The 25,553-nt window shown below is 41.8% G+C and overlaps 1 protein-coding gene across 9 annotated transcripts in view; it reads right to left on the reverse strand.

Annotated features, from left to right (window-relative positions):
- Window positions 1–849: 849 nt before the first annotated feature.
- LOC124869972 (ral GTPase-activating protein subunit beta-like) overlaps window positions 850–25,553 on the reverse strand; it is a 29,249-nt gene continuing 4,545 nt past the window's right edge. Inside the window, exons 8-33 of one of the 9 annotated variants that reach the window (XM_047368290.1) lie at window positions 24,953–25,021; window positions 24,185–24,336; window positions 21,953–22,175; window positions 21,326–21,361; window positions 20,299–20,500; window positions 19,544–19,711; window positions 19,327–19,441; window positions 15,440–15,587; window positions 15,281–15,345; window positions 15,049–15,187; window positions 12,688–12,809; window positions 11,228–11,410; window positions 10,984–11,132; window positions 10,292–10,479; window positions 9,233–9,336; window positions 8,950–9,102; window positions 8,776–8,835; window positions 7,554–7,763; window positions 7,234–7,392; window positions 6,865–7,030; window positions 6,637–6,759; window positions 5,920–6,050; window positions 5,696–5,804; window positions 5,505–5,583; window positions 4,154–4,302; window positions 850–3,101 (exon numbers count right to left, since the gene is read on the reverse strand). In XM_047368290.1, coding sequence (XP_047224246.1) covers window positions 2,908–3,101; window positions 4,154–4,302; window positions 5,505–5,583; window positions 5,696–5,804; window positions 5,920–6,050; window positions 6,637–6,759; window positions 6,865–7,030; window positions 7,234–7,392; window positions 7,554–7,763; window positions 8,776–8,835; window positions 8,950–9,102; window positions 9,233–9,336; window positions 10,292–10,479; window positions 10,984–11,132; window positions 11,228–11,410; window positions 12,688–12,809; window positions 15,049–15,187; window positions 15,281–15,345; window positions 15,440–15,587; window positions 19,327–19,441; window positions 19,544–19,711; window positions 20,299–20,500; window positions 21,326–21,361; window positions 21,953–22,175; window positions 24,185–24,336; window positions 24,953–25,021 — 3,596 coding nt within the window. In that variant the 3' untranslated portion in view covers window positions 850–2,907. Of the gene's footprint in view, window positions 3,102–4,153; window positions 4,303–5,504; window positions 5,584–5,695; window positions 5,805–5,919; window positions 6,051–6,636; window positions 6,760–6,864; window positions 7,031–7,233; window positions 7,393–7,553; window positions 7,764–8,775; window positions 8,836–8,949; window positions 9,103–9,232; window positions 9,337–10,291; window positions 10,480–10,983; window positions 11,133–11,227; window positions 11,411–12,687; window positions 12,819–15,048; window positions 15,188–15,280; window positions 15,346–15,439; window positions 15,588–19,326; window positions 19,442–19,543; window positions 19,712–20,298; window positions 20,501–21,325; window positions 21,362–21,952; window positions 22,176–24,184; window positions 24,337–24,952; window positions 25,022–25,553 lie in introns of all 9 variants that reach the window. The other 8 variants (XM_047368281.1, XM_047368318.1, XM_047368300.1 and 5 more) reach the window with 8 other exon arrangements.

Genomic DNA, 25,553 nt, shown 5'->3' on the forward strand with positions numbered 1-25,553 from the left:
AATTCTGACTTCTGGGGACCTTTGTTAATTCTTCCAACTTCAAACTTGTCAAACTGAGGAAAAAAGGAAACAAACAGCTTCATTCATCAAATCAAGCAGTGCAAATAGTTTCTCCTTTGTCTTATGACATAACTGAAAAAGCTGAAGTTCGGTAGGAGTAACTGTTCCATGATGGCTTTCAGAATAGTTTTACTTTGAAACCTGAAGTTGAATTTGTTTTAATGGTTTCACAGTATTTATACATACCTGAAACAAATGTGGACATGATCTAATTGCATTTGTTACTGTTTTGGGAATATTGATTAACATTTAGATTTTAATACTAGAATAAACACCCACCTAACTGCTTAACTTAATGCTGCAGTATATGCCCTTCGGCTCACTTTAGAATAACTTTTAAAACTCTGGATGAGTGTCTTTTTTTATTATTAATGACTAAAAATATTTTCTGCCTATTCTGTCTCTCCTATAACTGCAGAAAGTGTCAGAGCATTCTTTCAACCAGCTGCCTGGTAGAGCGCAGCAATAGATGGAGAAGGGGCCACACTGGTTCCTCTATGAGCCAAATAAATGGAGAAAGATCTGGTTACTATGACACTTTCTCTGGCATCTTAAAAAAAAAGGATTTTTAACACTGGGATCGTCGTTACGGAAAACCTTTACCGTTTTGAAACTGCAACTTTTTTAAATGACCGATACCAGTAATGGGCCCATATCCATTTACAACAGGATAATACAGTTTTATTCTCTTTTGGCTCCATCTTGTTGTATTCTGTAAAGATCAAAACTGAAAAATGACATTTCTTTAATCATGTGAGAACAGAGTCCAATATTAGGAATCAGAGAAACTAAAAGGTCAATAATAGTTTTAATTGATGCATGTTACATTCAAAACCCATTGCATTCCTCCCACACATAACTACATACATACATACATTTTTCTGTCGCCTCAGCTGAGGAACACAACAGACAACTTGTGAATGCCTTAGGCTATCATATATTTACAAATCTTCCACTTTTATACATAGCAAGTCCTTAAATACGGTCCAACGACAGAGGAGTAACAGGATACAACGTGTGTTTGATTGTATGCGGTTTCTTTGAAGCATATTTAATGAACTCTCCTTCCAGAAAAGGCATGTGCATACAGCACTGTCATAAAAAGTGAGTCACAATTAGACATGATAGGTTAAAAACTCCACAAAGCCTCTTCATCATTCATTTTTCACAAGATAAAACTCTTCCTTCAGCAGGGGTTTTCTTTCAAAATGCAAAAAAGTACAAAAAGACATGTAAGGTAACAAAAAAAAAAAAAAACCTTTAAAATGTGCTCAGTGCATTAAGACTTTCCAATATATATGAATGAAACTAAGAGGTGTTTGTTTGCCGTTTCATCTCTGTGATAAATAAATTCACATTACTACAGGCAGACAGTCGGAGGGCATTAATCCAAACCAAGGTACAGTGAATAAACACGAGTGAAACCATTCATTAAGCAAAATTAAAGTTAGATGCAGATTTGTGAAAACTTAACAGAACTGAGAAGTGAAACATTAGTTTTGTTTTGGGAATTTCAAAAGAAATACAGCTTAAATCAGCAAACCTGACTGAGTTATACAGCACTGTGCAGAAATCTTTAGCCGTTCCTTTTATACATGAAGGCTGGCTCAAGATGTGTGCGCTGTTCATTATTGTTAGCTACATCGAGCATTTCAACCGGAACAACTATCATACAGATGCTGTTTAAAAGAGAGAGGGAGAGATAATCAAAACTGTGCAATGGTTTAGTTTGGTATCAGCAGAGACTGCAGCTCTAAAATAGATCTGTGGTTTATCTAAGGTTAGCCCTGCAAACATCAAGTGCAAACCTCAGGATCCCTGCTATAGCTCACACCATCAGTAAACTCCAGCACTAATAAACTAAAGGTGTCTGAGTTGTCAGATTCTGAAAAACTAAATGAAAGCAATAAAATAATAAGTGTATAATCTTTTCAATCATTTAAAGTGACAGATTTGAGTTTTTAAATGTCACGTATTGGGCTCTTAGAGCTCCCTGACGTAATGTAGTGTCAACTGGCTGAACAGGCAAACAAATGGCCATGTATACACACACACACACACACACGAGTGGTGGCTGTGTGACAGGAGAGCCATGCACAAAGCACAGAGGTATCAAAAATGACATCCACAATCAGTAAAACAACAAGAAATCTTGTAAATCGGAGAAAACCTATGAGCACAGTCTGTGCGCTCAGTCAGGCCAAATGTGTGTATGCACGAGGAAGACTATAGCTGGCGTTAGCAAGAAATCTGGCTGTTGATAGTTTGTGGTAAAATAAGATTATGGGTCAACTTTGCTTGAGGTCTATATTGTAAAACATGGTAATGTTGATTAGGTGTGTGTATCCTTGGCTAAAATCCAAAGTAAAATCGGCTTTATTGGGGGAAAGAAAAACAGATCTGGGCACAGTTTTGCATTACTGAACCTCATGAAATCATCCAACATCACACAGGTGTAAAGAACAAAGATTCAGGAAGGCCAACATTGTTACCCATGTATTGCATTGAGGACCAGGCAAACCTTTTTGTCGCAAACCATGAATCTAAATGAGAGCGAAGACAGTGACTGTTAAACTTTCACCATTCAGATCGAAGCAAAATGTTGGTGTTTCGCCTATCCTTGGCGTGGTTTTTGACACTTTGATCTCAGAGTCAAAGGCAAACAGTGTTGTTGATATATGTATTCATATAAATAACAAAATAGTACAGTATAAATATAAAGATTTTGTGTGTGTGTACGCATTTGTATGTTGTGTGGGTTCAGAATAAGAGCGTGTGGTGTGTGTGTGTACGTGGATATGTGTGTGCGCTTGTGAGCCAGTGTTGGGACAGGACAGAAGGGCAAGGTTAGAGGTGAGGCTTTCCGTCCCCGACCTCGTGGAAGAGGGAGGTGTAGAACTCAGGCTCCAGTTGTTTGTTGCGGTAACGCTGCACAATTTCTGTGATTTTCTGTTTTCGCCTCACATGTGGAGGGTTGTACAAGTCACTTTCCAGGCGCTTCCGTCTGCACACGTTGATCACCGTTTGACGCACAAGAAACCCTGAAAGGGAGACCAAAAAACCCAAACTGTTAAGGGTTTCTACAAATCTTCCAGATTAAAAGTGCATGTTTTGTCATACTCATATTTTTACATCAGTTTTTATGGCTTTCTAAACATATGAGCACAAATAATTTATCACAGCTCAGGTGGGACAAGTGCTGTTGCAGTTTGCTACAATACAAAAATGTGGATTACGATGCTTTGGTCAAATAAGAGTAAAATTAAATCTTTTGCCTCAAATACGAATTATAACCAACTAATTAACAGTGCACATTACCCTGAACATGCCATCTCCCATGATGGAGCATGGTAGTAGCAGCATCATGCTGTGGGGATGCCTTTATTCAGCAGGCACAGAGAAGCTCGTCAGAGCTAATGGAAAGCCAAATAGAGCTAATTACAGGGCAGCCCTGGAAGAAACCCTGTTGAAACCTGCTGGACACCTTCCAGCAGGACGACGATCTCAAACGTCCAGCCAGAACAATGTCCGGATCATTTAGATGTCTCAGATCAAATCATGTTCAGGTGCTAGAATGGTCCAGTCAATGTCTAGATCTTAACCAGATTTTGAATCGGTGCCATGGTTTAAAAATTTATTTTGACAGCCGCTCACCATCCAACCTGACTGATCTTCAGCTATTTTCCAAAGAATGGACAAAGATGTGGAGCGCTGGTAACGGCATACTCAAAATGCCATGGAAACACTTAAAACATGACATTTTAAAGCTAAATATTCTAATAAATTCATGTTAAAAACAAGATGTATAGACAATTTGCTGCACTCAATTATCATATGTGGACCACTTACAGCTCCTTGCAAAAGTATTCACACCCCTGGAACTTTCTCTGAGGCACATGGGAACTCTGGAGGAGCTTTGTATTGAAAGAAACACATTTTCAAAACCTCCACTTCACCACTACGTAATACTCAGCGTTGGACAAATATCAAATTCCAATAGAACACATTTCAAGTTAGGGTGCAACAATGCGAAAATGGTATAACAGGAAGAGAAGGGGCAAGTTAAACAAAATAAACCGTTATGATTCGTTACCTAGAGCCCTGCGGCTGACCACCATGCCGTCCACCAGGGGGATCACCATGCCAAATTTTCCCACAGCTCCATGCAGCCGAATCCGGAAGAGTCCTGTCTTCAAGGGGTGAATGAAGATCAGAGGAACATCCTTTTCTAATAACCCTGACCTGTAGCAGAGAAAAAGAAGGAATGTGTTTGTTCATTATTGCTCATTATCTTTGTAAAATGTATTTAAAAATGTAAAGCCTAATTCTACAATTAAGAGTAGACCACTTTAGGTTGGGGTATAGATGTGCACACGGCAGTGAAGTTGGGTTAAGAAGGACTCAATCTAGAAATAAATGCCAATAATATTAGAAATGGAATCACTATTTTGTGATGGTATCACAGTCGTATCCACAGGATGTTTTTGACCATAACCTTCATTAGGAATACAAAGTTCATACAACAAATGATTCAATTCAAAAAAAGCAATCTGCAATCTACCGAGATAAATAATGCAATATAAGTTTCTCTATTGAGAATAATAAATATTAAAACAAAAGATCAAATTAAACGTCCTTGAAATAAGAATGGAGGACAAAACTGATCCAAATGAAGCCTGATTTGATCCTTTCCTGTTATTGTCTGTTCTCACCTTTTCTCTTGTTGCTTTTATCAAGCCTCTTTATTTTGGCTTGTTTGCACCAAGGTATCCCAGGTTTACGTAGGAGCCATCCTACAGCAGCGTGGGGATAGACGTGTTGGTGTCAAACTTTTCTAACCCTGAACAAAATGCTTGTTGGTGTGAAACGCAAAGAATTGGGTTAACTTTAATCTGCACAAAGATCTTCACACATATCATTCCACGTCCATGTTTGGTAATTTGCGAGTCTTTCACCTCACGGCAACATTTTTGCAGACTGATGCTCTTCTCTACTCCAAATGTGATAGACTCTGCAGTAATTCAGTAAGTGAATTTCACCCCAAACATGTGAAATTGGATTAAATGATCTACTGAATCAGGCTTCGGCTGATGTGGTCCTGGTCCAGTTATTTGAATAAAAATAAAAGTGAGGCCAAAACATGAAGATGGCTCACTAAAGCAACAGATTGCATTGTTCACCTACAGAATAAATAACTCTGCCACACTTCTTTTTTTTTTTTTGCCGACAACCTTTGCCCACACATCATACCAGTGTGTGATAGGTCAGGAAGTGTTCATACCACAAGTGATATGAACACTTCCTGTTTTGCATGGCAAGTTTAAGCACAGTTTTGCAAAACAGGTTTTTCCTCCTCTTCCGTCTGCACCTGAGCAGAACCAATTTATGAACAATGAGTTCTGCATCACGGTGAAAAAGCACTTTCAGTGGTAACCTCTGAATACCTGCAGGAAGTGCTGTTGCTCATGCTGGCCTCCAAGCCTGTGCTGGTTTCCGCCAAGAGATCAGATAACGGGAAGTTCTCTATATACACAAAACCAGAAGAGACATCAACAGCATTCAATTTAGCACCGAACCTATGTTTTATCCAGAGCAAAGTTTAACAGTTCTGTAATGACAAACAGCATGTGCATACCGATATCATCGAAGCGCTCCACCCAGACTACAAACACCTTCGTCTCAGGGCCCAGCTGGGGGTAAGACTTTCCAGTCGATGACCTCTTTGTCTTCACCAAAGGACTCAGCTACAACAACACAACTTAGTGAGTTTAAAACAAGCACCACAGTTACAAAAAAAAGCTAAATCATATTCAGTGACTTCATCATTGAAGTTGTATTTGGTTGGATAAACAAAGCTACCTTTTTAGCAGACTCTAGGCTCTCAGAATGGTTGGGGAACAGTTCCAGTGTGAGATTGGATTGTTTTTCAGGTTTGAGGTCTGTATTGGTGTCCGCCTCCACTGTGGAGTCACTGTGCACAGATGACTCTTCTGCAAAACAACAAGGAAAGCAAGTTGCATAAAGTAACCTCTGTTTGCTTCTTTGGCTTCCAACACATTAAAATTGTGGTTCCTAAACATTTTGCATTTTGAGACTTTGTACCTTGCCAGACTCAATTATCCATCAGTTTTCTACAGTTTGTTTGGCATCTAAACCAAACCCAGTTCAAGACCTAGGGGTCCAATTCAAAACCCTGAAATAAAAAGGTCTAAAGGTCCTTTTTCAGACATCAGAAGAGTGTGTGTTTTCTATTAGTATTTAAAAAAAAACCCAAAGTGATCAAAGGTTTGGACAAAATTAGTGAAGTTGAAGTAGTGATGTGGCAAATCATTACGATCATCCTCTAAATATAAAATCAATGCAGAATTACCTTTTTTTTTTTTTTAGGAAATAAGAATTTTAAATTATAATAATAAATTTATTATAAAATAAATTTGAAAATAAACAGTTTCCATGCATTATTTTCATCTTTCCATACTTCCATACTAAAAACATGGAAAGAGATTAAATCAAATTCCAGCCATTCATAAACGGTGCATAGAGACCATGTGTAATTTACCCTAATGTATCACAAACCTGAAGTTTCTGTTAAAGAGGGAACAACAAAGGCAATCTCTGTAAGCGCATCAGCGTAGTACAAAACCTTCTTCTCTCCGTTGAACACTGAACCTCCAGTGTCCTCAGGAGTAGCTGCTTCCTCTGATAAAACAAAAACACTGATTTAGTTAGGTACCACTAACATTAGTCAGGCACAAAAACACTCTGTCATCAATATCTTCATAGGTTATCCACTCAAACGTTTACCTGTTTGCAGATCAGTGCTGTCGAAGCAGGAGTTTAGGGACCAGCTGGTGTCAAGGTGTCCCGTCCACCCTGGATGATGACCCACGTCCACAGGCCAGCCCAAAGAAAACAGGAACTCCAAGAAGTGGGGCTGGACAGTAGCTGATGACTCCACATTTCTTAGAATCTGATAAATGAAAGCAAATATAGGGAAAAAACAGCAATGATGTGCTGACAATACAGAAAAGAAAATCTCCCTGCATTACTAAGGTCAAAGAGCAGACCCAAATATAAAAACATTCTGTGAATACAATTTAAAAAAACTACACATAACAAAATACCCACAAAGTCTGAGATGAGTCAGAAAGAATTCGGGATCCATTTTCTCACCTCAGAGCTGCTTTTCTGTCCTGCCCTGACGTAGCAAATAAAGACAGTGTCAAACGGTCGGCAGGGAAGCAGATCCAGATAGCTGACGTCATCGAAAAAGCCCGGCAAGGACGAGTCCAGACCAATCAGATGAGGAGGTAGGCGACTGTTGTTTGGTTCCTAGCATGAAGCAACACATACATGGACCATTCCGTGTAAGTTTGTCAAATATTAGGGTAGGAAAAATATTTTCTGAATTGCATCTGTATTATTCTGCTTTCCTGCAGGTGGAATATGAAAGATGAGACGTGAAAAAACAAGGAAAACGTATTTGTACGAACTTTCAGTGCTTCCAGAGACAGAAAACCAAAGTGGGAGAGGAAGAGGCGTGCTGTCTGGAACTCCTGGGAGGGAGGGGGAGGTTTGCAGTCCGTCTGTGGGTCTGGGAATGACTTTGACTTTAAGAGCTCCTCACTGCGTCGCTCCAACGTATTCTCATACTCGATCTGCTTGGCCATCAGAATGCGAAGCTTGTCATGCTGAATTTCCAGCTGAAAAGGAGAAGACATGCTTTAAAAAAGCAGTCCAAATTAGCTGGATAGCAGCAGATCGGATAGACTCATGATCAAACCACCACTATAAGACTCCCACAACCCAGACAGAAAACTCCTCTTGAAGTTAATAAGAAAACTTCCAGTGTTAGTGAAAAGTTCATGTTCAACATGGCTGGGAATGGCATTAGTTTTGGACTTTTAATACATATTTAGCAGCTCTCTTTCAGGGTGGAACAAATGAGTTCAACGAACACTTGTGAATGTTTTGTGATTTTTCTCTGATTCACACAAAGTCAAAATTAAACATACAGGCTCCAATATAAACGTACACCCCCATTAATAACTGGTCAAATGCAGTTGAGAAAGTTGTACCCTTGACTTCATGCATTTTATACAAGAAGCTTCTGGCATATTTCTGTCTGGATATTTTCTACATTCCGTCTCCAGAATAGGTAGACCAATTTAAAATCAGTTGGCTTCCTGGCACAACCCCAGTTTTAAAGCCCAGTCCATAAACTCGTAGGGTTGATGTTGGGACTTTGGAAACGTATGTATAGTTATGACTGTATGAATTAGAGAACATGTGCAACAGGTCTTTGTTTTTAAAATCTTCTGTAGTTTTATGCTGCATAATCATATCACTATGGAAGAAGTGATCAACATTATCATGACATTCATGCACATGATGAATACATGCCAACATTTGATCAGCACTATCATTTATATTACTCTGAAAGTATGAGAACAAAATAGAATAATATAATGTAATAATCTAGTGAAATTAATCTGTATCCAGGTCTTGTGAAGCTTTTTCCAGTCACTTTGTTGAAAATTCTCCCTAAAGGATAATAATTCAACCAATTATGGACTGAATTAAACTAACATCACTTACAGAAAGCTAAAGAACTAGAGAAGAAAACTGAGAAAATGAGTAACACCAACCCAACGTTTTTCACCCTTTTCTTGAAACAGACACCCAAGTATTTTTTGTTTCTCTTCAACAACTCACGTAATTACTCATCCGTGAACTTGTGGTTGCTGAATCATCCTCCCAGCCCATACAACCCACCTGAGTTTGTACAGTAACAAACAATGTTTAAAAAAAAATGAACTTTTATGCTGGATTTCAGCCAGAGACTTCCTCAGATATGCAGAGATCAAGTTAAATAACTGTGTTGCTCACCTCCTTACTGACAATATCATCCAGGTCTGGAATGCTGACATCAGCTTTAACAAGAGGGATCTTATCCACCTCCTCTGGGAAGGGCCTTTGCTTGACATTGTATCTGATGCCTACGTCGTTGTTTGGTGTCGGGCGGCTCTCGGGAACAAACATCTGCCACGGGAGGAAAAAAGCGGCCAGATTTAGATTAAAGTTGTGACATCATACAAACAAGAGATGGACACTAATGTTTGACAGAGCCATTTCTGAGACTCTATATATGTTGTCTAAAATGTGACCCAACCCTCTGATTGGCACGAGCTCCTCTTGGTTGATGAAAGAGCTGCATTGTCCAGGCATGTCTTCCAGCTGTTCCCCGGATCAGAACAGTCACTGACGGACTGGGGTCTGCAAGTACAAAAATGCTTTAAATCAGTCAATCAAATAAAAGTGACAACAGGTTAATCATTTGAGATGAACCTATTAGAATTTTGTGGCCAATCTACAGTTTTTCTTTTAAAGCTTTAAACTGCCGATAACGATTTTATCTGATGCTCATTTCTCTTTACAAACTACAACATAAGAAGATATGCGAGCAGCTTTCAATATATCTTCTTTCTAGCCATCCTGGCATCAGCAGTCATTAATTATCTATATTAGAAGCAGAGGCATGGTCACACCGTGTGAGAGAGAGAGAAGGTGCTGTCAGTCTGGGGTTTACTGATTTCAAATGATTACAAAGAGACAAATTTGTAACTAGCTTTAGCATCTCATATTAGCATAGTTATTACTATTACTCACCCGTCTCTGTTTTTCCCTACAGAATGTGGACCCTTAATTAACGCTGGTATTTCCATAATACTGCCAACATTTCAGAATCCAGCATGTTTCATGACAGACAGATGCTGAAGGCTCAAAAGGCTAAAAACAGACCACACTGTTCAGGCTTCCTGTTATCTGCTGAAAGTGTTGGTCTCTCTAAGCCTGAATAATTGAACCACAGACATGTCTTAAAACGTATAATACTCTTTCCTTTAAAACACCTTTGTACATCTAACTTAGTAGAGTAGCAGGCTTTGAATTTTCTTCATTCAATAACGGGATTCACATCGAAGAGAGATTTCAGTGCAACCTGGTAGTAGGCATGTATGGTGTGTTTAATAAACAAAAAAGATTGGATTCTTAAGTTTCCATTCTGCCAGAAACCAATCAGGGCCGATCAAGCTGAAAATTGTTTGATTTTGGTCAACAGCTAATTTCTCAGTGATTCTCTAATATAAAAAATAAAAAAAATCAGTGAAATAAAATAGACCTATTCACGGCTAATAACACTGCTACACAGGGTAGTTGTTGCGACACTGACTCTGCTCATTGCCAAGAGGTTGCTCCAGCATCGCAAGAATCACAGAGTTGTCCAGGACGAAGTAGCGGAAATTGCAGGCTCCTGTGGCACTTAGTCTGGCGTAACGTATCAGAGTGTCTTCATTTAGCAGGCTGCAGGTGGATGCAGGTCCGCTGGGAGAAGGGAAGGCCCCCAACACCTGCATGATGCTGGGGAGCACCACAAGAACACAGGCAGGGACATAAATTCAAAAATGTGGGTCAATCAACGCAACATACAGCAATCTATCAGAATTTGTACAAAAACTGTGACTGTACGTCAAAATGCTATTGTTTGCTATTTAGTATTCTAAAAAAACATCAAATGGATCAGTTGTTCTACGGTCTATGTTCTTTCCAACATTTCTGAAAGTCCAGTTATACAACACATAAAACATATCACAATTAGCTGACTATTAGCCTAGAAAGACATCACAAATGCACAAATGAATTTCCATGTTTAATGATAAGGAAAAACCGTTGTTTATCTACCACACCAGTGAATTGTTCATATCAGTATATTAAAACTGACTGCTTTCTTGGGTATGGTTGATTGGAGACAATTTAAGAAGACAATGACAGTGTTAAGTTTTGAATGACTTTAGCTGAGGAGCAACCTAAAAGAGCATTTACAAAGCACCAAATACAAAAAACTTGAACGCTTCAAAGTCTCACCAAGACAAGGTGGCCTCAGCGGCATCCTTTACCCTCATCGAAGCTGGATTGTGTTCCTTCTCCGCTTTATGGCGAACTTCCTGTTCATGGCGTGACTTACTCCCAGAGATTCCCAGTTCTACTATCTCCAATACTTCCATCAAACAATCCTGGCAAAAAAGACAACTCATATTTCAGTCAATCAAAGCACTAATTATCTAGGATTTAACAATGTGGCAAAGACAAACTTTGACTTTTAATGCACCTTCTCGTCCAACATGTTGGGGTGCTCTGTGAGCCACACGCAGAGAAACTGGAAGGCAGCTACGATCATGGAGTGAAGGTCTCTGGACTGAAGAGGAGCGGGACGGCTACACTGGTACACAATATAGCCACAGATGGAGCTGACGGCACGTTTACGGTCTGCAGAATCTACTCCCACCTTTACCTGATGAAGACACAAAGAGACATGATGCAACACAATAAATTAGACAAACTCCAAATTACTTTGTTTCTCATAATAAGGTGCTATTTTTAAAGCCCCGGAACCAGTGATGACATAATGGAAGTGAACAACCTTCTCAGAGCTTGGTTTTGCCCTGGCCTCTTTACTCTTTACTAAACCACAGTTCACTTAATTATGTAAAAATAATTCACAACAGAGCTTTTTTGAAAAGCTCAATATTTGGCCCTGTTTGGAAGACAGAGTTTTCTGAGGAAAATTGCAGTTTTGTAAGTTTTTTAAGTTTGGCCCTGTAAAGAAGGCATCAACGCTCTAGAGCAGAGCTCACAATCCGGACCCAACCTGACTTTAAACATTTATATATTACTGCATGTTGTCCAAAAGTGTCTAACTTCACTTGCACTGCATCTCGTGTTAATATGGTATAGCCCTGTGGAGCGTCTGGCCCCGGGCTGCACGTCAGGCAATGACCTGCTTCAGTCAGGGCTGCTGCTGCTACCTTAACCGCAAAGCATTTTCTCATTTACTATGTAGATATCGACATTTTCTTCCTGTTGGCTGCCGCCTCTGACTTTTGAACAGGTGCGACGGACAGCTATGTAGGTCAGCGACATCCTGGTCCACACTCCAAACCAGCTCGTGGCAGTAATGCACCACATCGTTGTACAAAAATATGTAAAGTGGACTATGAAAATCACAGATTTTAAGATGAATGGAAAGAAACATACGGTCTCTTACAGCACAACAGCAAGCATATGAGTGTTCACTGGGAGGACAGTGGATTTTGGGAAAATACAAAAAGGCTTTTTAGTGACTGGGAAATGATCAAAGAGTGCATGGAAGCTGTGGTAGGAACACTTTAAGATGGAAAAGAAGGACAACAACTTAAGGAAAAGGATAAGCAAATTACCATGCCTGCCACAAGCACAAGGGGAGCAGAGTTATACAAAGTTGCACAGACTCAGCTAGAATGAACCATTAAAGTGTGTTTAATATTGGTACTTAAGTTGGATTATTCTTTTCTGTTCAGCATATGATTTCATGGACATATGAATAATTAATTAATCAGTAGTTAAAAAAACTCTAGTGTTAATTAAATGTAAATGAAGATGAAAGAAAATATTTTTGTCTCTTGATTTCAAATGTTTAGAGCCCAAAGTGTTTGGATGAGGGAGGTAGCGGACCTCCCAGTAATTGGGGACCCCTGCTCTAGAGATGTCAGTACCAAGCATTAAAAGCTTCTGGCCATCTATGGTGCTTACCTTGGCAAGTCCCGCTAGCAGCTCCAGGGCAGCAAGTGAAATGCTCATGTCTTGTCTCCACTGAGAATTGAGTCTCTGTGTCACCAGATGGATGCTGCGTACCAGCAGGCCTGCCGCGGTATCTGGAAGAGCTAAACCATATAACACCCCGAAATACCAACACCGCGAAAAAAAAAACAATGCAGGGTTAAAGCCACAAAGCTCCAATATAAGACAGGAGAAACACTCAGGGTGCCCATTTAAAATTATTGCTTGTTAAAAGCATCATGCGTCAGGAACATCTGAAAACGTCACAGCATTTATAGACTAATAAAAAGATATAAAATATACACAGAAACAGGACTGAGCAATGAGAGCAAATTAGTTACCAGCTAATGCTAAATAAATCAGTTAATACATGAAACACTGCCACATTCGCAATTGGGGATGGGTACCTTTCACATTTGAACCGATACACGGTACCTGGGAATCGGTTACTCAATGGTACTGATTTTCGGTACTTTTATGTGGTGATAAATGTTAATTTGTTAATAATAAAATCTCAAAATTTTTCAATTTAACATATTTATTTAAATCTCGAACCAGGTGGTGGGCACCGGCAGTAAGGCATGCTGTCAAGCTGAAAAAGGAGTCCAATCGGCTGTAGTTGGCTTGCTGGATTCCTGAGGTGGCTGACGGGTACCATGAGGCCAAGCGTGCCGCAGCCCGGGCTGTAGCAGAGGCAAAAACTCGGGCCTTGGAGGAGTTCGTTAAGGCCATGGAAAGAGAACTACCGGATGACCTTGAGGCAATTTTGACAAACCGTCAAAGCGCCTGAGGAGAGGGAAGCAGTGCTTTGCCAACACTTTACAGTGGGGGTGGGAGGCTGCTGACCTCGACTGAGGACATTATCGGGCGGTGGAAGCAGTACTTCGAGGATCTCCTCAATCCTGCCATCACGATTCCCTGGTGGAAACAGAGACTGGGGACTCGGGGTTGGACTCTTTCATCACCCAGGCTGAAGTCACCGAGGTGGTTAAAAAGCTCCGCGGTGGCAGGGCTTCGGGGGTGGATGAGATCCGCTCTGAGTACCTCAAGTTTCTGGATGTTGTGGGGCTGTCATGGTTGACACGCCTCTTCAACATTGCGTGGCGGTCGGGGACAGTGCCTCTGGACTGGCAGACTGGGGTGGTGGTCCCCTTTCATAAGAAGGGTGACCGGAGGGGATCACAGGGGGATCACATTCCTCAGCCTCCCTGGTAAGGTCTACACCAGGTTATTGGAGAGGAGAGTCTGGTCGATAGTCGAACCTCGGCTTCAGGAGGAGCAGTGTGGTTTCTGCCCCGGCCGTGGAACACTGGACCAGCTTTACACCCTTTGCAGGGTACTCGAGGGTTCATGGGAGTTTGCTCAAGAAGGTATTCAACTGTTTCTCTCGTGGTGCCCTGTGGGGGGTGCTCCAGGAGTATGGAGTTGGGTGCCCTTTATTAGGGGCCATCTATCTGGTCTCTGTACAAGCAGAGCAGGAGTTTGGTCCGCATTGCCGGCACTAAGTTGGACCGGTCCCTGGTGCATGATGGACTCCGGCAGGGCTGCCCTTCGTCACTGGTCCTGTTCATAACTTTTATTTCTAGGCGCACCCAAGGCCTGGAGGGGGTCCGGTTTGGGGACCAGTGGATTTTCTCTGTTCTTTTTGCAGATGACGTGGTCCTGCTGGCCCCCTCTAGCCACAACCTAGAGCACATGCTAGGGCGATTCGCAGCCAAGTGTGAGCCAACTGGTACCATCGGCTACTGACGTCATTACGCTCTTGTGGGTGCAATGATGTGTTCATGTGCGGCATGGAAAATTGGCCACACTTCCCCTTCCTCTGTGTCACAATGATGTATTAAGGTACCGAAACATGGTACCGTTTGATTTTATGTGAATAGGTACTCTGTAGTACCAATGGAATTTGGTCAGTACCTACAAAAGTATCGTATTATGTACCCATCCCTCGCACTTACTTTATATCTACATGAACATTATATTTATCCAGTAAAAGTTACTGCTCAGCCCTGTGAGGGAAAATATACAATTTCTTAATTACTTTTAATCAGACCAAAATACTGCAAGCAACTATTTAGGAAAAAGAAACTCAGAAATCAGAAAGATCTGCAGAAATCTAAAACTGTTCAAAAACAGCATCACAGCAAACAGATGAATTACCTACAAAGACATTTTACCCAGCGCTTCCTAACTCTGCACACCACCTTAACCACGTTAGCTACAAATAACAAACAAGTTAGTTTGCTGCTGCTGCAAGCCAGATGAGCCTCATCTGACCAAAACCATGTTAGTGTATTTTAATTCACCAATCAGTGAAGCAGCTGCATGTCTCACCATAGTCGCGGAGCAGCGCCTGCGCGGGACGTTCACAGTCTGGACTGGTGGCCTCTGTGCTGCCTCCGCTGTTAAAGCTGATGCCACTGTTGGTCCGACTGTGACTTCTCAGCGTCACGTGGTTTCCATCTATGCTGCCCTGAAAACAGAACAACAGCATGATTGTAGGACTGGTTGTAACAAAAGTTAAAGATCTATTGTTCAAGAGGAACAGGATGGATCTGAGCTTTACCGTTTCCGTCTGTGCTCCTATGGCCTCCAACAACGCAGAGTCTTGAACAATATTCAGCATTGCGCCTGAGAAGGATGAAAAGAATCAATGTAAGAGAAATACCTGCAGAGGCTAACTGTTTAGGGTAACCAGGTACAGAGCAGAAGGTGGAACAGATACCGAGGATTAGTTGGGTGTTGGTGGGATCAGTCTCAGTCTGCAGAGCTCCGATGAGGACATTAACGAGCCGTAGCCTCAGAGATAAGAAGGAAACAGGCTGGTCATGGGGCCATCCATCTTCCTCATTGAACTTGCCCTCCAACAGAACCTAAAGAATACAAAACAATACTGATGGACATTTTTGTGGGTACGTAAAAGAACAATTTCTGTTAGCTTGTATAGACAGAAAGATGCTTATGCTTATAATTATTATTGATTTGTTTATCTATTTATCCATTTACATTGCAGGATTAGAACTAGGCCCCAAATAGTCCAGATAATGTTAATTAATAGAGGTCAGCTTTGTCTTAATTGAGTTCACACCTTTGGAACTAGGAATCTCCTAAACTGTTCCCAAGTGTTGTCCTGATCAAGTAATTTTCAAATGATGGTTATCAGGGTGTGACAAAAATCATCTCCCAATACCTGCTTTTTATCTACAGTCTTGATTTAGTCAGCAACATCCATAAAGAGCCCTGCAACTGCATGCTCTGCATCCAGTTTATGAAAACACAGACCAGGATTTGACTCTAGACAATACCTGATCTTAATGTCTCCCGATCGGGACTTCCCTAATTGCAAACATAGACGCAGGATCCATCCAAGGGGAACACCTCCCGAGGACGGCGTCCAGGAGGCATCCAGTATAGAGGCCCAAGCCACCTCAACTGGCTCCTCTCGATGTGGAGGAGCAGCGGTTCTACTCCGAGCCCCTCCCAGATGGCCGAGCTACTCACCCTATCTCTAAGAGAGTGCCCGGCCAACCTACGGAGGAAGCTCATTTCAGCCGCTTGTATCCGGGATCTCGTTCTTTCGGTCATGACCCAAAGTTCATGGCCATAGGTGAGGTTAGGAATGTAGACCGACCGGTAAATCGAGAGCTTCGCTTTTCAGCTCAGCTCTCTCTTCACCACAACGGACCAGCACAGCGCCCCCATTACTGCGGCAGCCGCACCGATCCGTCTGTCGATATCCCGCTCCATTCTTCCCTCACTCGTGAACAAGACCCCGAGATACCTAAACTCTGACTTGGAGGAGCTGATCTTCATCCCAGCCGCTTCACACTCGGCTGCGAACTGCTCCAGCGCATGCTGTAGGTCTTGGCTAGAGGGGGCCAGCAGAACCACGTCAGAAATCCACTGGTCCCCAAACCAGACCCCCCCCAGGCCTTGGCTGTGCCTAGAAATCCTGTCCATAAAAGTTATGAACAGGACCAGTGACGAAGGGCAGCCCTGCCGGAGTCCAACATGCACCGGGAACAGGTCCGACTTAGTGCCGGCAATGCGGACCAAACTCCTGCTCCACTTGTACACGGACCGGATGGCCCCTAATAAAGGGTCCCCGATTCCATACTCCTGGAGCACCCCCCACAGGGCATCACGAAGGACACAGTCGAATGCTTTCTCCAGGTCCACAAAACACATGTGGACCGGTTGGGCAAACTCCTATGAACCCTCGAGCACCCTGTAGAGGGTACAGAGCTGGTCCAGTGTTCCACGGCCGGGACAAAAACCACACTGCTCCTCCTGAAGCCGAGGTTCGACTATCGGCCGGACCATCCTCTCCAATACCCTGGCGTAGGCCTTACCAGGGAGGCTGAGGAGTGTGATCCCCCTGTAGTTGAAACACACCCTCCGGTCACCCTTCTTATAAAGGGGGACCACCATGGGAGACCCTACCAGTGGCATTTAAGCCCCAGACAACATAGCCTCTAGGATCATTCGAGCACTCAAACCCCTCCACCACGTTAAGGTGGCGGTTCAAGGAGGGGTCAAGAGCCACGGTATCCAGGGTAATGTCAGCATACCACCAAGAAGGACAAACCACATCCAACAGGATTAACTGTGGACGCAAGAGGAAGCTGTCTGAAAGGGATGTTTGGGTGCTAACCCAGATTGTATCCAAAAATCATAAAACCACGGCTGCCCAAATCACGGCAGAATTAAATGTGCACCTCAACTCTCCTGTTTCCACCAGAACTGTCCGTCAGGAGCTCCACAGGGACAATATACACAGCTGGGCTGCTATAGCCAAACCTTTGGTCACTCATGCCAATGCCAAACGTCGGTTTCAATGGTGCAAGGAATGCAAATCTTGGGCTGTGGACAATGTGAAACATGTATTGTTCTCTGATGAGTCCACCTTTTCCCCACATCCGAGAAAGTTACGGTGTGGAGAAGCCCCAAAGAAGCGTACCACCCAGACTGTTGCATGCCCAGAGTGAAGCATGGGGGTGGATCAGTGATGGTTTGGGCTGCCATATCATGGCATTCCCTTGGCCCAATACTTGTGCTAGATGGGCACGTCACTGCCAAGGACTACCGAACCATTCTTGAGGACCATGTGCATCCAATGGTTCAAACATTGTATCCTGAAGGCGGTGCCGTGTATCAGGATGACAATGCACCAATACACACAGCGAGACTGGTGAAAGATTGGTTTGATGAACATGAAAGTGAAGTTGAACATCTCCCATGGCCTGCACAGTCACCAGATCTAAATATTATTGAGCCACTTTGGGGTGTTTTGGAGGAGCGAGTCAGGAAACGTTTTCCTCCACCAGTATCACGTAGTGACCTGGCCACTATCCTGCAAGAAGAATGGCTTAAAATCCCTCTGACCACTGTGCAGGACTTGTATATGTCATTCCCAAGACAAATTGACGCTGTATTGGCCACAAAAGGAGGCCCTACACCATACTAATAAGTTATTGTGGTCTAAAACCACGTGTTTTCAGTTTCATTGTCCAACCCCTGTATGTCTCCAAAATCCCCCAGAATCTGGTCAAAGATCTCCCGGAGGTGAGAGTTGAATACATCCCTGGCCAACGGCTCCGCCAGACATTCCCAGCAGACCCTCGCTATGCGCTTGGGCCTGCCAAGTCTTTCTGGCTTTCTCCTCCTCCAGCAGATCCAACTCACCCCCAGGTGGTGATCAGTGGACAGCTCAGCCCCTCTCTTCACCAGAGTGTCCAAAACATGCGGCCGAAGGTCTGATGATACGACAACAAAGTCGATCATTGACCTCCTGTCTAGGGTGTCCTGGTGCCAAGTGCACTGGTAGACACCCTTATGTTTGAACATGGTGTTCATTATGGACAACCCGTGACTAGCACAGAAGTCCAAAAACAAAGCACCACTCGGATTCAGATCGGGGAGGCCATTCCTCCCGATCATGCCTCTCCAGGTGTCATTTCCCTGTCAGTTCCCATGTGGGCGTTGAAGTCCCCCAGCAGAATAATGGAGTCCCCGGGAGGGGCACTATCCAGCACCCCCGACAGGGACGCCAAGAAGGCCGGGTACTCCGCACTACTGCTCGGCCCATAGGCCGAGACGACAGTCAGAGACCTCTCCCCAACCCGAAGACGCAGGGATACGACCTTCTCATCCTCTGGGGTAAACCCCAACATGAGACGGCTGAGCTGGGGGGGGGGGCAACAAGCAACCCAGCCCAGCCCGCCGCCCCGTGGGCCACTCCAGAGTAGAAGAGAGTCCAGCCCCTCTCGAGGAGATGGGTTCGTGAGTCCATGCTGTACGTGGAGGCGAGCCCGACTATTTCTAGTCAATATCTCTCGACCTCCCACACAAGCTCAGGCTCCTTCCCCCCCAGCGAGATGACATTCCACGTCCCTAGAGCCAGCCTAAGCATCTGGGGATCGGGCCGCTATACTACAATATTATAGTATTATAATATTGTAGTAATAATACAATTAAAGATAATCTGTGCTTTTTTGTGATAAGTATTTTTTCATATCAAAAAAAACAAAACAAAGAAAAATTATAACCTAGGAGAGAACCCAGGAAACACTAAATGACAACTCACAGAGACAAGAGGGTAGAAGCGTTTACCTCAGATTTTATGTTGCCAAAGTGGTGGGGCAGAGGCAGCATGGCTAGAAGAATATTAATGGAAGCTCTTCTCAAGTCTGTAGGATTTACATACATCTTGAATTTTGACAGCTCCCTAACAAAGGAAACAAGGCCCGTAACACCATGATGAGTAACACATAAGATAGGCATAAATATTTACTGATGTAAAGTTTGTTCAAGAGCTCAACAGTCCCACCTGTCTGGCACAATAGTCTCCAGAGCAGCAATGAAATAGGGCACCACAACATTGATCCCCTTCAGGTCGGTACAGAAAAGAGATGAAGAGTTGAGAATGATAGAAGCCAAAACCGGTCTACAGATGAAATCAGAGATCTGGAGACCCTGAATCAGAACCATGTAGAACCTGCACAAAGAGATGTGGAACAGCATCAAGTTATCTATTCCACTGGTTACAGATAACATCTGATATAAAACACTGTGCAAAGCTTTTTCAACATCTTGACTAAATCAGTTTAGTTTTATATCAAAATCTACAATTGTAAGGACTTTTAAACAAGGACTGGAATATCTTAGACTAAATGCAGAGGTGTTATTAAGATGTTTGTCATATTAGCTACCTTTTCTGTTGGTGAACATTAAATAAAAATAGTCATTTTAGCTCTTTGCTTGGTAACACCCAGTGTGAAACCACAGGTCCATTTCAGCTGGTTCAAAGTTGTCCAGGGTGCAAAAAAAGCAGTGATTCAGTCAGTAAAATACAATGACCAAAATACTGATGGGTAAAAGGTTCAAATTAAGATGTGATGTGGTGTGATGAGGCTGCTTTTATTTAGCATCAATATGTTTTTGTACTTCAAATGATGGAATAAGGAAAAAAAAGAGACTAGAAAACTAACAATCTTTCCATAGCAATTTAGTTTTTGTTCTCCATACTTATCCAGGCTTTTAGAGACTGCAGCACATATAGGCTGACGGGGCTTTTTCCCTTACCTTGACAGGTAAACAGGAAGGATATCCTCTCCAGTTTTCTTGCTACAAAAGATGCGACAGAGAGTCCCGCAGGCCTCGGCTCGTCCAGCCTCGTAGCTCTCAGGGAACTCGTTGATATCAAACAGAGGGTTGGGCACCATAGAGTCAGTGGACATTTGGGAACCCTTCCTTCTCAGCTCCAACCCCATTTGAGTGGCTATTGCTGCAGTGAACAGGAAGACAGGGAATGAGAGGACCGGGTAATGTGGTCGTCCTTATGCATGCAGCTATTAGAGACAGGCAAACACGCACATCAACTACAGGTGAATATAAAAAAAAAGCCATCTGTAGAAATTTAATACACCAAAGCAACAAAAAGCAGACATTTATCAAGATAAGAGAAGAAAAACAGACTATATTGACTCCAAACAAACACACATCCTTCAAAAGCATTCAAAAAGGAAAATCTGACACAAAGAGTTTGCCTTACAAACAGCTGGATATTACAAACATGTAGCGTAGTAGTGCTAAACCGTGTCATTCACTTGCATCATGGCAAAGCAAAGTCCATGTGTCAGCTTTCTTGATGTTGCAGTTACATGGCTGTCACCTAAAGTACAGATCATTCACTTCATGCACCGAGGCATCAAACCAATAAATAAATAAAAAAATCAAAACTTAAGTAAACATAACACAACAAAAAAAAAAAAAAAATTACACAAACTAAAACATTAATGCAGAAGTTGAGGGGGGAGGGTCTGTAACGCACCAATACATATTAGCATGATTCAAACAAAAAGAAAAACTGAAATGGGTGGTGGCAGTGTCAAAAAACTGGCAGCATTATGGCTGAGACAAATGGTCAGTAGGTGAAATCCATTTCATCACCTTTGGAAAAACGTTGGTGGTCTTTTTATAAATGACAAAAGGTTGGGACATGAAACCATGGTGGTAATGGCAATGATCATGAGAAGGTCAACTGAAAAGCAGGAAGATTTGTCAAGAAACGCAAATCAAGTGAGGAAAAGAAGCTGCCGTTCCTACTTACAAGATTTATAAGAAAGGAGAATTTGGATAAAAGAGGCTGCAAGATAACAGAAATAGTGAAGAGAGACAAAATCAAAGCAGATCCGATATTTTGGGATCAATTCATATTAGGCAGGAATTGTATTTTTTTTGTGTTCAATACATGACTTCTGACCCACTGAAAGTATTTGACAGTAATCAGACATGGTAGACACGTGCAGGACATTACAGCAAAAAAGAAGATATAAGGAAAACCAATAATCAGCCAAATTGTTTAGTGAAACTAAGTAATAGGTGCCGTCACCAAATCCTTAAGAGGATTTTACAGATAATGGCACTACAGCAAATCCTTAGAATCAAGTTGGAGCTTTAGCCAGGTTTAGATAGCTGTCAGATTCAAATGGATTAGGATCAGATGGAAATATCATCCATGGCCGCTTCTAACCAAGCCCTCCACACACAGAAAGGTTCAACAAAGTTTCAGAGAGACAGTGAAAAAAGAAAAAAACATATTCCAACAACTTACAATAAAAACAGAACACCACCAAAAAAACGAAAACAAACACATACTAATGAACAGCAACATAACATACACACACTTGTACCATGCATCCACTGAATCTCCATCATTAATCAGCTCACTTCTTACCCGTCATGCTGGGGTCTCGGCTGAGGCCGCTGTGGAGTTTGCAGTGCACCAGAGCGGCATCGAAAAGCCACTGGCCGAACAGGTTGAGGATGCTGTTGACCTTTGGCCTCGCTGGGGCCGGCAGGGGCCGGGCCTCCCAGCTGCTCTGATTGGGGCTGGAGAGCAGGGTCGGGGAAGATGACTGTTGCTGCTGGGATGCTTTGGCTGGTTGACTACTGCTACTCTGTAAGGTGGGGACAGAAGAGAAGAAGGTATCTAAATACTTAAAAAAAAAAAAAAAAAAAGAGTTCATGTGATGGACCAACACTAAGTAGTTCATAATTGTGAAGCGGGAGGGAAATGAGATATAAATCTGAAGTGTGATATGCATTTCTACATTTGGGGCACATCTCTACCAGCTTTGCAATGAAGACTGAAATTTCTTCTGGGATTCTCTATTTTCCACAATGAAAACAGCAGTAAAATACAGCCTGGGAGAGACCTGATCATGGTGTGCTACGGTGGTATACACAAATCATTTCTAAGTGCAAAGCAATGGGCTTAAATCTATTAAGCAGGAGAACACGTTTTTTTCCCCCGCACGCTCTTAAAGTGATTCATAAAGAGACCATTTTGAGCTGAAACACAAATGAGGCATATCAAAACAGAGGACAAGAACTACTCATTGACCTCTCTGCAATTTTTTCCCTCAGCAGAATGAGATGTGTGTTTATTCTGTAAAGACTTTATAAAGCTGAAGGTGCCAAGTCAGATAGTCCTTAAATACATGATAAATTAACCAACATATTAGGAGACATGTTGCTCCAACATCAAAGCAGCTTTGCAAAACCCTCTGACTACTAACTCCAGCGTACACACACACACACACACACATTATAGTGGACTTTGTGATTAAAAATAGTGTGAGATACCACTACACCTTTGAAAAGCTTTTATTTCCTAACATTCATATAAAACATGAGTTTATTTTATTAACACAATACTTAAAGATAACCAAGACTCAAAAATTTGAAATATTAAATAATCCCAACGAATTTCAAAATTATGATGTGATAAGATTTAAGGCTCGAGAATCGGGTTTTTAAAAATCCATGTTTTATAAAATTAACAAAGGCAAATTTCATTGGGCCCAAGGTTTAAGCAGCTCGTTGAAGGCAGACACTCCAGTTACTGTTTAACATAACCGTTTCGGTTAATCTGTAAGTTTTACCTCAGCTGGTTTTATGTTTAGTGTCTTTAAATTCAGTTTATTGTTGTGTGTAAAAAAGGCATAAAGAGCAATTAAACTAACCAAGATTAAATGAAAATTTCTTATAACACTCATTACGCTTTGCTGTCAAAAATCAGAGACGCTTAGTGTCACAAACTACAAAAGCGGAGTAGCTCACCTGCATGTTGCTTCGAACCTTTGACCTTTTCTAGAAATCATATTTGGACCTTTGAACATTAAGCTTCAGAATACCCATTATAAAGCTTTCCTTTGTGGCTGTAAGTTTAGGGTTATGTCTGGCTCAAAGGTGAACCTTCATCCCAGTTTGAAATGTTTCGCAGCTTCTGTGATTTTTCTGTACTGCTCTGTATTTACAGTTAAACAAAAACATTATTCATACAACTGGGCAGATTAAGATTTGAATCCCTTTTCGCTTGTTTCTGATTCAAAAGGACACAGGCATCTCTCAAAAGATAAAACAATGTGCAAGACATATTTTGGGGGGAAACATTTTTTTTTATTTAAATCTTTGCAAATTTAGAATCTCAGACATCCTCACTTCTCAATAATTAATGAAAAAGCTTTTTATTGGCATCACAGCAATCAAATGCTTTTTATAATTGCTGACCAGTGTTTTGTATGTTTCCAATGATATCTTTATGAATTATCTTTGGTGATGAGCTCCACGTCTTTTAGAAAAGCATCCCCACAGCATGATGCTCCCACCACCATGCTTCATGGTGAGGATGTTGTGATAGGGGTGATGTAAGTTTTCAGCCACACATACTGTCTTGATCATGCCATATGTTCTCTGCTGCTCTTAATAAACCTCTGAGCCCTTTAAAAGAACAAAGTTGTATTATAACAACAAAAAAAAGTTCCCGGGCTACTTGAACTCATACTTTTGCAAGCCACATACTAATTAAAACACATAACATGGGCTCACAAATTAAAACCCAAGCCTTAGTTTCCAAACTACAACCCAACTGCAGGTTATGGCCACGTGTAACGTTCAGACTTACTGTTGAGCTCTTGCTTGCAGTTTTCGTGACCACTGCGTGTCGCTGTTTGCGGCTGTGCGGGGGCGTAGTGTTGGCGACGGAGGGGGGTGGGGACATACTCAATCTGTTCACCGGGGTGGGCGGGGCACTGTCAGCCCGAGGACGTGATATACCTGTCAATAAGAATGTAGCGTCACCACAGAAGAAAACTCTGCTCGCATTTAAATCAGCGAATGATAAGAGAAGAGAAAATGATTTGGGGTAAGAGAGTTAATCAAAGCCCATCTTCATTCGTAGTCATGCATTAGAATGGTTAGATGTAAAATCACCAAGATTGGAAATTCACTGATCTTGATTGAGTCTTTAAGACTGCAGGAGTCCCCTGTTGATGATCTTGTAGTTTAGTCTCAGTGTCTGTGAGCTACCGTTTGCTTAGCAGCAATACCTATAGTGCTTAAAGTTCCAGTGTGCAACATTTAGGCCAATCCAACAGCAGAATGCATTACATTCATAGTTTTAATGAATGAAAAACAGGCATGAAAATATGTTTTCAATCATCAAATCGCCCTCTTTTACACTACAGTAGGTCAAAAAGGTGTGTGTGTGTATATATATATATATATATATATATTTATTACACACACACACAAACTTTATTTTTACGATATTTTTTTGGTTGAAACACTGCATCCTACACACTGGACCTTTAACATGATCACCACAAAAAAAACAAACCAAACCGCATGTCCATAATGTCTCGTTAAATGGTGCATCAGCTGATGTGTGTACCATGAGAGAGCGGCACGGGACAAAAAGAGAACACCTTCTCGCGTACATCTCTCTTTTCAACAGAGACACCTACAGTGTAAAGACAAAAATACATGCTGACATGTTTTTCCTCAAATGTGCTCGCTGAGGCATTGTTGAGAACCCCCCACCCCCTATCTTCATTTTACTGTGAGGTCGTGCCAAAAATAATCAGAAAGAGAAAAAGACAAAAAAAAACAAAAAAACAAATTAATATTCAGATTTACTTTAATGATCAAAATGATGTAATGTTTCATGTCTGTTCTTTCCTCTAAATCACCATTATTTGCTTCTCATAATGTCTGGATCTAAAATTACCCGTCTCCAACGCCACTGTTTGGTTTGACAAAATAAAGTGTAACTTTAAATGCCAGAACAAATTGTTATGAGAAAAAAAGCAACTGATTTTTAAAAGTAGCTTTAAAAAAAAAAAAAGGATATTTGCTGGAAATAAAATAGCAAGGAACTACGGTAACTCCTAGTGGATATCATAACGCTGCTTGCCTATTTCTATCCACTATTACTAGTATAGCAACATAACAAGGGTATAATAGGCACGCTAATGTGAGTTTCTATTGCAGTG

The sequence above is a fragment of the Girardinichthys multiradiatus genome, chromosome 1, assembly GCF_021462225.1.
Source record: "Girardinichthys multiradiatus isolate DD_20200921_A chromosome 1, DD_fGirMul_XY1, whole genome shotgun sequence".
Lineage (NCBI taxonomy): Eukaryota > Metazoa > Chordata > Actinopteri > Cyprinodontiformes > Goodeidae > Girardinichthys > Girardinichthys multiradiatus.